The sequence below is a fragment of the Oculina patagonica genome, chromosome 6 (assembly GCF_052425735.1).
Source record: "Oculina patagonica isolate OP01 chromosome 6, crgOcupat, whole genome shotgun sequence".
NCBI lineage: Eukaryota > Metazoa > Cnidaria > Anthozoa > Scleractinia > Oculinidae > Oculina > Oculina patagonica.
Genome location: NC_135763.1, coordinates 3,079,522 through 3,094,546, shown reverse-complemented (window position 1 = coordinate 3,094,546; position 15,025 = coordinate 3,079,522). Strand labels below are relative to the sequence as shown.

Sequence of the window (15,025 nt, the reverse complement as noted above, 5' to 3'; positions counted from 1 at the left end):
TGTTTTCATATCAATTGATGCATTGAAAGCTATTCTATCATTTTCAACATAATATAGCTGATCGTATATCCTAGTATCAACGTTACTCTGATAACCTTTTATTCCATAAATCACGATATATGTTTGTAATTTTGGGACATATACGTTCCCTGATTTCATCTTTAAAACGATATCAACATAGAGATAATTATTAGGATGTTGTTGATATTTATTAATTTGTGCTATTGTTCGACTATATCCATCATAAACTCGCGTAGTTAATTTGTCGATGTTGTCGATTGATGAAACAATATCGATATCTAGACTATCATGATCTATTTCAGCTGGAAAAAATAGCTCGAAAACCATTGTGTATCGATTGATTGGTAAACTATATACATTGATACCTAATCTGCTTGAGTAGTAGCCTTTATTGCTGTCAAGTACCAGCTTACTGTCTACAACTTTCGTATTAATTTTGTGATATGGAGTCGGATGATCAATTAAACTGCCAAGCTTGATATCATTTTCTTCGCTTAGTTGATTGATACTATCGGTCATTATATGGTCAAACGTGTTTTCTTGACCAACGGAAGTTATATGACTTTTACCAACATGATCAAGCATGTATTTTTTGTTTACAGCGTCTGTATCATTGCTTGGTGTTTTTATATTTGTTATTTTATGAGAGTTCATATCGAGATCAGCTTGCATTGAATTACTACCATGGATATTTAACCTATTTTGTATGCTCTGAGCTAAGCTATTACTAACGGATTTAGTTAGAAAAGTACTGTCTACATATACCTTCGAAGCCTTACTCTGAATATTGCTGGATAAAATAGCTCCTGTTTTTTTTGTTAGAAAAGTATTGTCAACATACATTTTATCAGCTTTTTTTATGTCTTGATCATCAATATACCTTTTATTCATTACGTTAGACAAATTGCTGTATCCTTGATCGAAATTTGGAACATTTATTATGCTATTAAATGTTTGTTCGTTATTGATACTAAGATCGGCTTTATTTTGTATTTTACTATCTATTTTTTGTTCAAGGTTGGTGTCCATTAAATCAACGTATTCTTTCGATACTAGACTTGTTTTTTGGTACAATCCGTCATAGTACGGTGCACTGTTGTTTATCGTTGCTTGGTTGGCATCGAAATCGTTTCCAGCAACATCTTTTGTCAAACAATTCAATTTAAGATATCCTTTGTTGACAGCTGACGATAAATCAAGCCTATACGATTCATAGTCAGCATCGATGGCTACATCGGATTGAGTCTTTAACCTGAATATCTTTTTGTTATCCATATCGAAATCAGCTCCCAGTTGTTTAAAACCAATTGCAGGTTTTGCACTTTGAGAATATTTGGTATGCATAAAATCATTTTCGTCATTAATGTACCCCATTTTCTGTTAATATGTTAGATTAAATCTTCTCATCGAAATTTTTTGTTATGAATTTACGTGGTTTATCAATATATAAAAAGCTGAATGGGTCTTTAGTTGCTTGCTCGTATAGCTCTTTTGGAATACTGTTTTCACGGCATATCAGTGCCCTCTCATTAGCACTTGGGAATTCGTAAATACAAAAATGCGAACAGTTAAGTCTTATGTCTTTTTTCGTTTTAAAATAGCTTTGAGACAAATATATCACGCTACAGTTTTTATGTCTCCCTTGTATAAAATAATCGATTAATGGTTTTTGATTTTTATCACAAACATAATCGTCAAATATCACGAGCTTTTGATTATCATCATTTAGTTTAGAAACAGGAATTATTTGGTCGTTACTAGCTTCAATAATGTTATAACCAGCTTCATCGCTTATTGGTTGGAACACATTGATAAGATTTTGGTATTTAGACTGGTCTAAATTTTTTGCATATAAATATATTTTATCGAAATATAATAAATTGTAAATCATATGCATTAAAGTATTAGTCTTTCCCATATTACTCGGAGCGCAAAGTAGCATCCGAAAACATTGATTTGGCATGAAATCGTATACTTGTTTAAAGTTCGAGACTATATCGTCTTCAGTGTCATAATTTGGTATTTTCATATCTATATATATCAGTTATATAATATGAAAGACGCCTGAAAGACTGATGAAAGACCGATGAAAGACTTCTGGAAGACCGATGAAAGACTGATGAAAGACTTCTGGAAGACTGATGAAAGATTGATAATAATCTACACTAATATATATAAATGAGTCTATTAGCTTGGCAAAAAATTGCTGATCAAAAAGAAGAAGTTGAAAATCAAATCAAGAATATTAATAATCAAATAATGTCTTCAAAATTGCAAGATGAATTAGGACAAATCAAATTCATAAAAATGTTTAAACCAGTAACATCTCGTCTCGACACACAAATTGAAGCAACTAAAAAGTTGGAAAATAAAGGGGTAAGAGATGGTGATCCTCTTCCACCGCCACCAATTAATGAAACTCAAACAGAAGATGAAGATGAATATGAAATGCCCGATTTTGATCCACCGCCACCAATTAATGAAACTCAAACAGAAGATGAAGATGAATATGAAATGCCCGATTTTGATCCACCACCACCCATTGATGAAGCTCAAACAGAAGATGAAGATGAAATGCCCGATTTTGATCCACCACCCTCAATAGAACGAAAGAGAAAAGAATGGGATCCTAGTTCGCTCAAAAAGGCTGATCAAAAGAAGTTAGATCGTCAAAGGGAATCTCTCGCCGAAGAAAGGCGTCAGGTTAGTGTTTTATTAGGCAAACTGAAGAAAAGTGGTAAAAATATGATCAAATCTGGTAAATACAAAGGAAAATCATATAATGACCTGTTGGAAATAGATGAAGATTTTACAAACCAAATTGATAGAATTGAAAACCAGTTGTTATTAACTAAGCATAAAATACAACGTATGGAGTACAAACGGGTTCCTTTCTCAGCTTCGGATTTACAGGAAAAATCAAAAAAATTGAAAAAGACCCCCAAAAAAACTAAATATAAAAAAAAACCAACTATAGAGGAATCATTATTTGATAAGATAGATGCTATGAGAAGGGACACAGCGCCTGATTCTGATAGAGAAGACGATGAATGGGATGGTGGTGGTCTAGCCAATAATTATAAGGCTATTTATTACAGAGACCCTGAAAAACTTATTGAAAAACTGGATTTAATTTGCGGAAGCATTTACGCTGGGAATACGAGTTATGAATTAAAAAACCAAGGTATTACAATATTGGATGAACTGTTAAGATTAAAAAGAATTACAAAGCGTCTATATGAAAAAATTTTTAACAACTATTTTATCTAATTTAAATATATATAATGGAGAAGCATTTAATACTTAGTTCATTTAGGGCGAAAAGACAAGCCAATAATTATAATCAGAAAGCACATGATTTTACAATTTATCTTGACCAGCCTTTATTCCTTGATCCAAATAAAAATTATGAGATGGCACTAGACGAAATAATCAGTATGACGTATAGCTGGTATAATATTTCGGCTTCATTCACCAATAATAAGATTAGATATCGAAAAACAACAGGTAGTGATACAAGTTTTAAAAATGTTGAATTTCCTAATGGCATGTATTCATATAGTGACATTGATACTTTTTTAAAAAATACAACTGGTAAAGATGGTGATGATTATCCATTTTTAGTTACGTTTGATTTATCATTATTTAGAACAATAATAACCATACAGCCAAATTATGAATTAGATCTATCTGTATCAGACTTTAATATGATACTGGGTTTTGATAAGAAAATTTTAACTTCAGGTAGTAATATAAGTGACAAAATACCTGATTTAACAAGGAGCGTTGATATGATATGTATTCATTGCGATTTGACTAAAAGATCCTTGACAGATGAATCAAGAGACGTTTTATTTTGTTTTAGTATTATAGCACAAGGAATTCGTAGGTCATTTCCTTTCACTCTTGAACCGAGAAGATTGAAATTTTCTCCAATTAATAAAAATAGCATTGATTCAATTCGAATATATATAACCGATTCGTATAATCGTCCCATTGATTTAAATGAAATCGATACGGCGTTTCATATCGTTATCAAAGAGGTGAATTAATCTAAACTAATAATATAAAATGAATCGAGTATACGAATGGTCAAAATTTTATAACCCTAAAAAAGGTTTATATCAATATCGCCATAAAGGATCAGGTTTAATAACTAATGATTTATCAAATATCGGACAATATGCTAAAAAAATGATAAAAGATATCAATAAATCACCAATAATCAAAGCACAAAAGAAAAGTTTAAAAACCGTGTTAAATAGAAGTGAAAAAGCTGGGGATCTTATTTTAAAACGATTAGCACAATTGAAGTAAATTATCTAATCTAATAATATAAATGAGTTTCAGAAGCATAGAAAATGTTGAAAAAGTTGATTATCTCCGATTTAATCTGCAAACACCTATTATTCGACCTGCAAATGGGCTATATCAGGAAAAAACAGGGTATATATTCAATATGACTGATAGGTCTAGTTGGTTTGATTGGTATAATGGGTATTTTATCGTGAAATATAAACTTGAGAAAAAGGCTGATGGATCGAACATTGCGGTCAATGCTCTAGAAACACCTGCGCTAACGTCAACGATAAATGATAGTACCAGTATTATAAATCACATTATGATAACTTCAGGAGGTAAAAAACCTTACGATGGTAATGACTTGCATAAAATCTGTTTCATAAAAGGATTGCTTGAATTCTCTGATGACTATAGTCGTACAGTAGCTACCAATTTCAATTGGTATCTCGACGATAGAGCTGTATTAGCTGGCGATTTAAGAACAGCCCCAAAAGTAGGAGCAATTAAAAGAGCTGAATTGTGTTCACAATCAAAAGACGTATACGCAATAATTCCGTTAAATAGGTTTTCAATTTTTCAAGAACTCCGCGATAAAATGATACCACCTATGCAAATCGAACTAAACATAACACTAAATGATGATAGAGAATTTATTTATAGAGTTGATGGGGATGAAACACGGTATGTTGTTCTAGATTTTCAGTTATGGTTACCACGTTTGAACTTTACATCAGCAGGACAAAAATTAGTGAATAGTAGTTTTTTAACAGCAACAAAATGGACATATTTAAGAGAATTTATTAAACATTCATCGCCAACAAATGCTATTTCCGGAATATATCAAATTACACCAGCTATTAAAAATGCAAAACATGTTTTTGTATATCTACAAAGAAACAAGTCAAATAATGAATTAGAAAATCCCTTTATTTTTGATACTTTTAAAATAAATGCGGGTGATAATGCATGTACACTATCTACCTGTCGATTGCAACTTGGGAATTCATATTTTACTCCAGAACTAGAGTATGATTGTGATTTTAAACCAAGATTATATAATGACATTCAAGAATATGCATTTAGAACCAACGACTACAATACAGGAACTCAGTTAAATTTACAAAATTATTCTGAATTATTTCCTGTTATCTATTTCGATTTAAGAAATCATAAGGAATCGGTTACTGATGATCCAAAACAGTTATTGTTTCATTACAGATTGAATGTACAAGCTACTGACGATTATATGATATACGCTGTAGTTCTTTATGAAGAAAAAATTGTAATTGACAAAATTGGGAATGAACTTATTTTTATGTAATATTTAATCTAACACTATTATATATAGAGCAAGACTATGAGCACAAAATATATTTCAGCATATATTCCTTTAACAGAAGGCCAAATGAAAAAGCTAGCCAGAGCAATCAAAAATTCAAGTGAAGTGAGTTTATTGATTGATAAGCATCAGATCAAAAAGAAGGGTAATACTGAGTTATACCTTACAAAAAGACAAATAACACGGCATAATAAAGTAAAAAGTGAGGGTAAAGGCATTACATTGAGTTTATCTAAAACACAAATAAGTAAAATTCGAAAGGTAATTGGAAAAGGAATACAAGTCACTCCTGATAAAGGAGGGTCCGGTATGCAAATAGAATACCCTTATTATCCATCACCAAACATTAGGAAACAAAGATCAAAAAACGGTGGTAAAATCAAACTACCGACTAAAAGAGATGCATTATCTTATAGGAGTCCTCCAATTATTGGTTCGTGGGCTGAATATGATAAATTTCTTAAAGGCGGATTGGTGCTTCCAAAAAAAAAAAAGATCTTAAAACCAAAAAGAAAGTAAGAAAGCCAACATTCCATAAGAATATACCGATGAGTAATTTTGATCTAATAAAATGGTGCAGATATTTAAGCATCCCAATCAGTGATGTTTTGTCAAGGGATGAAAGAGTACCACATAACCATAGACAAGCATTATTTATTTACAATCTTGAACCATCTTATATGAGCGGTAGCCATTGGGTTGCAACTTATGTAAAAGATAAGGTAATCAATTATTTTGATAGTTTTGGTATGAATCCATTTCAAGAAATAGTCGATCACGCAAAAAAGAAGAATTTAACATTGATACATCAAAACAATCAGATACAGAATATAAATACAACCACATGCGGATACTTCTCTTTATACTTTCTCAACGAAATGAATAAGGGGAATTCGTATTATAATTTATTAGAAGTGTTTGACATATATGACACAATGAATAATGAAAAATTCATTCAACATTATTTCAAAAATATGTAACGTAATATATATACAATGACTAAATCGTATTGTGTACGTGAAAAAATAAAAACTAATTCAGTTCCTAATTCTGAAAAATATATGAGAACAAAAAACAATCGTTTAATACTCAAATCGAAATGCGTTTCTTGTGGTATCACTAAAACCCGTTTTGTTAGTGAGAAAAAGGGGCGTGGAGTAGGTGAAACGATTAACAAAAAGGTCGGCGAAAAGATTCCAGGGTTTCAACAGGCTCAAGACTTAGCATCGGCTATCATGGCAGTTACCGGAGGTGATAAAGATCTATTTAAAAAATATTGGCGCGGTGACTTTGCTAAAGGTATATTTAATAAAAAAAGCGGAATTCAGACATCTAATTTTTGGAAGCCTGCTGGTGCATATACAAATGAAAAATTTAATCCATCATGTAATTACACAGAATATAAAAACGGCAAATGGGTTAATCATTATTGTGATTAATATCTAACATATAATATATATGTGCCTGTCATACTGCGTTTCATGTAATAAAAAAACAAATTCAATCAATACTAAAAAAGTAAAAGCAAAGAATGGCCGACTTATGGAAAAATCAATTTGCTCAATCTGTAAAAACAAAAAGAGTAAATTCATCAAAGGTGAAGGTATCGATATCCATAAAGCTATTTTAAAAGTAGCACCAAAAAAGGGTTTTGTAATGCCTGGTCATCGGTATACAGGTCCTGGTAATCCTTTAGAGAAACAGGTAAAGTGGGATCAAAAAACAGGTAAAATACTGGAGATATATGAAAAACCAACAGGAAAAACAGATGCCGTCAGCATGCAACATGATGTAGATTACAGCGTATGTGCAAATAAATCCTCAAAAGATCAAGTAAAGTGTAAAAATGAAGCAGACAGGAAAATGGTTAAATCCTTAGACGCAATACCATGGAAAGACAGGCAATGGGGGCATGCTTTGGCTCGAAATATAATAGCTGGTAAATCAAAAGTAGGTATGGGTATAAAAAAAAGAAGTCAAAAAACGGAAAAGGCCGTCGAGTGAAGAAAGTTGGCAAAAAGAATTAGCTGATGAGTTACACAAACCAATAAAGCGTAACTTTACTCGACGGCGTGTTATAGTTAACCATATTGATGAAATATGGTGTTCGGATTTGGTCGAAATGCAACAGTTCAGTAAATGGAACAAGGGATACAGATATCTTCTCATGGTACTGGATGTTTTCAGTAAATATGGTTGGATAGTGCCTCTAAAAGACAAAAAAGGTGAAACTGTAACTCAAGCATTCAAAACCATATTCAAAGAGGGGCGTAAACCTCAATATCTTTGGACTGATAAAGGGAAAGAGTATTACAATAAAAATATGAAGGAGCTTTTGGAAAAGAATGGTATAACACTATACTCAACCGAAAATGAAGAGAAAAGTAGCGTATGCGAACGATGGAATAGGACAATTAAAACCCGAATGTGGAAACAATTCACTGCTCAAGGTAATACGACGTACCTCGATATGCTACCCAAGCTGTTAAAACAGTATAATAATACCAAACACTCAAGCATTAAAATGACACCCGTAGAAGCATCGAGGAAAAAGAATGAAGGCTTAGTATATTTCAATTTATACGGTGATATGAAAACATCAAAACAGAAACCTAAATTCAAAATAGGTGATAAGGTTCGAATATCGAAGTATAAAAGAAATATTTTCGATAAAGGGTACACGCCAAACTGGACAGAAGAAATTTTTACCATCGATAAGATACAATACACTAATCCTATTACTTACAAATTGAAAGATCTCAATAATGAAGACATACAAGGAAGTTTTTATGAACCTGAACTGTTAAAAGCAAAACAGGACGTATTCAGAATTGATAAAGTCATTCGGAGGGATTATAAGAAGAAACAAGCTTTAGTGAAGTGGAAAGGATATAATGATGATTTTAATAGTTGGATACCAATGAAGGATCTACAACATATATAAAATTCGTGCTTATTGACTTAGGCATCTTGAATCAATTCTGAGAATAAAAGTTTATTTTATGACAAACGTTTATATAAAAGTTTGTATAAAAGTTTATTGTAATATGATTGGTTAGTTAATATAAACAATAGAACATTCGAATCTATTGTATTGAACCAAATATTATGAAACCATGACAATAATGCAGATGTTTAACCTTGAACTATAAAATATTAATCACCATAATTTTAAAAAAGTCATAAATATATATAAAAAATAACGAATCACAAGAAATATATAACATTAAAAATTTACCATAACTGTCGGTTAAAAATATATAAAAATTTCTAAAGTATATATATAAATGGTTGAAGTTCGAAGATATTTTACTGAAAAAGACAAGATGGATGCAAAAAGAAGGTCCAAGACTTTATATGCATCTAAAAAGGAATGGTTTTGTGTCATTTGCAATAATTATAACTATAAATTATCCGGTAAATGGAGACATCTTTTGACACAAAAGCATATTAATAACAGCATCATTTACAACAAAAAATCAGATTAAACGCACTGTATAAATGATATAAAAAATAATGTATAATAAATATTATAATGACATCAAATTACATCAAAGAAAAATTCGTTGAGATGATGAATATCATAGAAAAACATTGCATTAAAGACAATACACTTTTCTTACAATTAAGTGAAAAGGAACAATCAAATAGATTAGTTAACATTTGTACTGATCTCGGTATTATATCAAATATGATCCTACATAAAAACATGTTCAAAAATCTGATAAAAATACAAAAATATTATATTGAAAATGTAATATAAGACGTTCATTTTAAACGCACTAGAATCCAACTTGATAAAAGGAATAATTAAACGCACTAAGATGCAAGATTTTTAAAAAAGAGTATAAGAAGTTTTTTTATTTTGATTAAAGGGTTTAGCAAGGGTTGGTTTTTAAGGCTTGGTATTTTCATTTTGGTTTTCAAACTTGATTCAATTTTGGTTTTCAGTTTGGCTTCGAGGTTGGTTTCAGGGTTGAATCAAGGTTTCATTTTAAACGCACTGTATCCAAAATTTTTAAAACAGTATAAGAAGTTTTTTTTATTTTGAACCTAGGGTTGAGTTAGGGTTGGTTTTTCAGGCTTGGTTTTACAGGCTTTATTCCATAAATGAGGATTGCCATCGAAGCAAAGCTTCTCTTCCCACCAAGCAATCCTAGATTTGGCCGTTTTTTCCATCCCCGGCTCGGCTTCGCCTCACTGCCGAAAAAACTAAATCTGCTTCGCTCGGATCTCAGGTTTTGGTTTTCAGTTTGGTTTTCAGATTTGATCTAGGGATGGACGCAGAAATAATTTTACAAAAATAGTATAAGAATATTTTCCAAGCATGAATCCATAGGTTGTTGTTGTTGTTTTATTAAGGTCATAAAATATAATAAAATTATATTTTATAACATAAGTTTCTTGCATTTTTATCTTATAAAAATACTAAGAAACGCTCCGCTGGCAATCCAGTTTTGAATCCAGTGCTGTGAGTAGTATAGGAGTTGGGGATGTATGAGATCATAAAAATTTTTATGATCTCGTACCCCCAACTCCTATACTACTAAAGATCCCTAAAGCAGAATATCTTGTTTTGGGGCGGCTCGATTTAGTTTTTACCGCTAAGCCGGCTTAGAAGGTTGAACAGAACACCAAGGTACAAGGTACAACGAGCAGCTGCGTATGTAAGGAAATCTACCCCCCCCCCCTCCCCCCCAGATCAAGCCACTTAACTCACCTTCATTGCCATCATTAGTGCATTGGTGTCACACTTTGTGAGAGCTCTTGGTGTAAGTTTGTCAGTGATATCATCAATATCCTCATCCTCTATGCTCTTCCTCAGCGCCCCTTCAAACTCTCCTAAAGGTGAAATACAGACAAAGTTATCAATTCAGCAGATAAATGTTCCGGGGGGCATCAAAGTCATCTTGGAGAGCTTGCTAACGTTTCACATTGAATTAATCAATAAAGTGTTAAAAAGAAAAGGAAATTTATTTCTCGTCGAAAACTTGGGGAGTAGTTGCCCAGTCTCGCGAGCCAGAGGCTCATGTTGAAAACGCTCCACTATTAGCAAGTCAAGCGTTTTTAACAGCACCTTAAAACCATGCTGAAGTGTTGCTGTCACAAGGATTCCTACCTCTCTTTTCTTTTTCCGTTTTTCTCTCTTTTATCTTTTCTTCTTCTTCTTCTTCTTCTTCTTCTTCCTTCTTCTTCTTCTTCTTCTTCTTCTTCTTCTTCTTCTTCTTCTTCATTGTTTCCCAATTCTTCCATTGCCATTTCTTCGCGTCCCTCCGCCATCTGTTTACGAAAACGAGTAACTTCTGTGTTAAACCTCTAAAGTATCAAACATGCCTTAAAACAGCAAAGATGCAGGGTTTTGTATTATTCCTTTACAGCCGAGGATGTTTTATTATTCAACTCTAAAAATAAATGATCTTTATTCAATCATTTACCTCGTCAGCTTAAATTTGAATGAGCCATTTGCATGTATTATATTAATCAGGCAATTTTATTTACTAACCAGAGGAGGTTACGAAAGTCGTACTGTAGGAGAGACCAATTTGGCGATTAATTTTAACCTGGGTAAAAAGAAAAAGTATTAATGACGGCAACTGAAGCAGTAGTTGTACTATTTATGATGTCATGTCCTTGTCGTGAATTGCACCTGTACTGCCAGCCAACACGCGGCTTTTATAGCGAATTCTTAGAATTAACTTATTAATTTTCTTGTTTTGTTTCTCTTGAAAATATTTGCGGAAATGTATTGTTCAGTTTTCTCCGGACCATACCTAACACTTTTCATTGGCCTTTTAGCAGTCAGTTCCCAGACTCGGATCGATATGAAAATTACTCCAGGTATTGTCGAAATTGAAAAAATAGGCGGTAGCCGAGAAATGTTCGCCTGAAACAGCAAAGTATTTTTATTATACTCTTTGGTCAAACGCATAGCCTCGTACTTGTAAAATTTATGTGCATAAAGGGCAAATCATTTTTAACTATTTCAGAAGGATTTGATCTGGAAGAAATGTATAAAAATCCATTCTAAAATGAACTCTCTCAAAACTCATTTGCGCGCGAAAATGATTGGACTGTACAAAATACTGTGGCTAATAAAAAAATGTTGCTGGCTTTAAAAAGTTGAAATTTTGCGAGGTATTTCTCCCAGTCGCTTTAATTAAACAAACAATTCAGTCAATTACTACCTGTGTCAATATTGTTTCTATTTCAGCTCTGTAATCTATCAATCACATACAAAAGATTTTCCACGGCCATTTTCCCACTAGCGCCCTTTTTTTTTTCTTTTTTTAGCTCAGTTAGCTTCACGCTTGACGGAATGTTCGTAGTCTAACTCCAAAGCTGAAATTCTTTCCCTGGAAATTCAGTCTTTGCATCGGAAATTCTGAGTCTATGAGTTTGCAACCTTCTCAGTTTAACTCTTTAACGTTTGATGACTTTTTCGAGCCAATCAATAGAAATGCCCCATTTGCCGCGAAACACGAGCGTTTTGTTTCCTCATTAAATATTCTACTTAGAGAACACGAGCATAATTGTTCATTGTTTTAAATCAGAAACAGAAGTCATTAATTTGTGTATAAATTAAGACCCTCGATAACAAGGAGTGGCAACGATCAATTACAAATAACGACAAAGTGTGAATTTTAAGTTAAATTGTCTGAATTCACGTTTGTTTCAAAGTGTAACATTCACGCAACTTACGCTGGCGACATAAGGTTAACGATATATTTACTTTTTAAGCTTCAAATTTAAACACCGCTTCAAATACAGTGGTCAGGAATCCCGATTTCTCGAATCCTCGAATTTTCTACCTTCCCGATGACTCGAATTAAAAGTTTTTTCCCTTCCCAGATTCGAAAACTATAACTTTACCGCCAATTTTTGACTGAAATATGTGATTTTTTGTTTCCCTTGGAAGCTCGAAATATCGGTTATCCACTGTATAATCACCAATGCACATACAGTAGAATCCCGATTTCTCGATCCTCGGATTTTTCAAACTTCCCGATAACTCGAATTAAAAGTATTTCTCCTTCCCTTACTAGTCGAGCACTGTGATTTTGCCGCTGATTTCTCGAACTACCCGATTTTTCGAATCAATTTTCGCTTCCCTTCGAGGTTCGAAATAAACATCAGTTACCATTCAAAGTCGCATCTCGCAGATTGTAGCATCAACAGCCACATATATAGTCTGCGAATACAGCCGCCTTTCATTCGCGTCCCGCAACGAAGAGCGAAACACGAGTTTCGCTCTTCGTTGCGGGACGCGAATGAGAGGCGGCTGTATTCGCAGGCTACCACATATATGCATAGCAGTTCATAGCCAAATATGGGCTACGAACTAAATACAGTTAATAACATTTACCTCGATCTCTTTGAGAGTGATGGACTTGCAAGAAATCAAGTGTGTGGACTGGGAGTGTGCACAGCGTTATCGCGTGACTCAAAACGGAATGCTAAAATAGGCTCCGGGGGAGTCTGGACTCTATCGTGTGCACTGAAGTCACCGACTCGCCAAGAGCTTTGGAATACACGTACCTCATTAGTACGTGTATTCCATCATTAGTCCGTTTCATGTGTTATATGCTTAGAGTCGACTTCTGACATGTACATATAGTGATGAAGGTAGCACTGCCGACACATTCACGTTTTCACCATTAAACATTCACAGCATTTTAAAATTTTACAAATTTTCCTGTAACTATAATTAAAGCTGCGCGGGGCACTTAATTTCGAACTTAATTATTCCGGATTATTTATCGACTTTTGGCAAGTCTACTAATTAGTATGCATGGACGTTTTATCAGTGAGCATAAAATTTGGCTGTTCTGCGATCAGGCGTTCTTTTTTGTCGGCTTCGTCTAGTTTTCTCACTTGTGCCAACACAAAGACAAGACAAAGTATGATTTAACTAAGCCTGACATTCCAGGCGTGTTCGTTAAGTTGGAGCAGCACGAAGGGCGCTATAGTTAGTCCCGTTTATCGCGCCTTTCCCCAACTAACAGAACGCCTGAAAGAGACTACCTTAATAGGCGATCGAAACGATTTGACACGAATGTATTTACCGTATATATTTAATTTCCCCACCCTGGCACTCATACGCCCAACCTTTATTTCACAGCCTAACAATCAAGTGATGGGGTTCAATTTTCTTATATAAATGTGTTTTTATTGCTTATGGTCTTTGCAGTTTAAGATTAGTCGACGTCAAAACTGGAGGACAGACAATATAAACGGAACACTTCACTAAAAAAAGTTAAAAAAAAAACATGAAATCAAAATTTTACGCTTATCCTGGATTAGCTTTATAATCGTGCTTGAACAACCGTGCCCAGAAAAGTAAATTTCCTCCCTTAGAAACCACCTCCTGCAAATGATTTAAACGTTCAGTCTTTTTTTATTTACCCAGTTTTTTGTGTATATATTTTTTTCTAAACTCCTTGCGAATTTTAATCATTAGCCAGCATGATGATTTCCATGCAGTGGCGGATCTAGGGGAGGGGGGGGGGGGGCACCTTATTTTCAGGCCAAACCAAGGCCTGTAGTGCTGAGAAAAATTATTTTTGAGAACGGGACCCCTCTTATTCTTGGAGTCTGGTTGATCGGGCCCCCAACTTAGCTGAAGGTCTGGATTCGCCACTGTCATATAATACTACGAATAATCCACGTGGCTACACCGCCCAAGCATTGAGTATTGCTACTCTCCCTGATGGGATTCTAGTCCCTCGCAGATTAGTCCCAAGCACTCTGCAAGGTTTCCCTAACAGAAGGTGACAGACTGAACGTGTGCCCAAGACGTCGCAATGATCCCGACCAGCGCACTGCATCACGATAATCAACCGTGTTTTCTTTAGAAACTAATAACTTTATGTTCGTCTTTTAAAATCGCCGACCGAGTAACTGCCAATTAGAAAATCCAGGCCAGTTTACCGTGAAAAATCTCTTGCTATATAATATAAAAGCAATTAATAACGTGAGTTATTTTTAATTATGCAGTTGAATCCCGATAACTTGAACCCTCAGTAACTCGAACCTCCCACTAACTAACTCGAACCTTTTTCGATTCCCCTTCGGGTCATTTTCTTACTAATTTTACCCTCCATAACTCGAACTCTCTATAACTCAAACGTTTTTCGATTTTCCTTGAGGGCTCGAGTTATCGGGATTCAACTGTAAGTGTTCCGTATATTTAGTCCTCGAAATTTATTCGCTATATTCAGCTGTACATTCCCAAACAAACCCTCATATTTTGTCTCCCGTTATAATGTTCGCAGCGGGAGCTTGTGTCCTCCCGCAATCGACTCCCCGAGAGCCAAAAAAAGAACGAACAAGCACAAAACACAAATTCACATTTTGTCCGAATAC

The 15,025-nt window shown here is 33.9% G+C and overlaps 1 protein-coding gene across 1 annotated transcript in view; it reads right to left on the bottom strand.

The window, feature by feature from the left end:
- The window catches only part of LOC144656152 (uncharacterized), a 39,597-nt gene extending 26,839 nt beyond the window's left edge, over positions 1 to 12,758 (bottom strand). The window contains exons 1-3 of the mRNA XM_078516382.1: positions 11,166 to 12,758; positions 10,782 to 10,942; positions 10,383 to 10,504 (exon numbers count right to left, since the gene is read on the bottom strand). Of these exons, the coding sequence (XP_078372508.1) occupies positions 10,383 to 10,504; positions 10,782 to 10,896 (237 nt within the window). The 5' untranslated portion in view covers positions 10,897 to 10,942; positions 11,166 to 12,758. The remainder of the gene's footprint in view (positions 1 to 10,382; positions 10,505 to 10,781; positions 10,943 to 11,165) is intronic.
- Between the last annotated feature and the right edge of the window lie 2,267 nt (positions 12,759 to 15,025).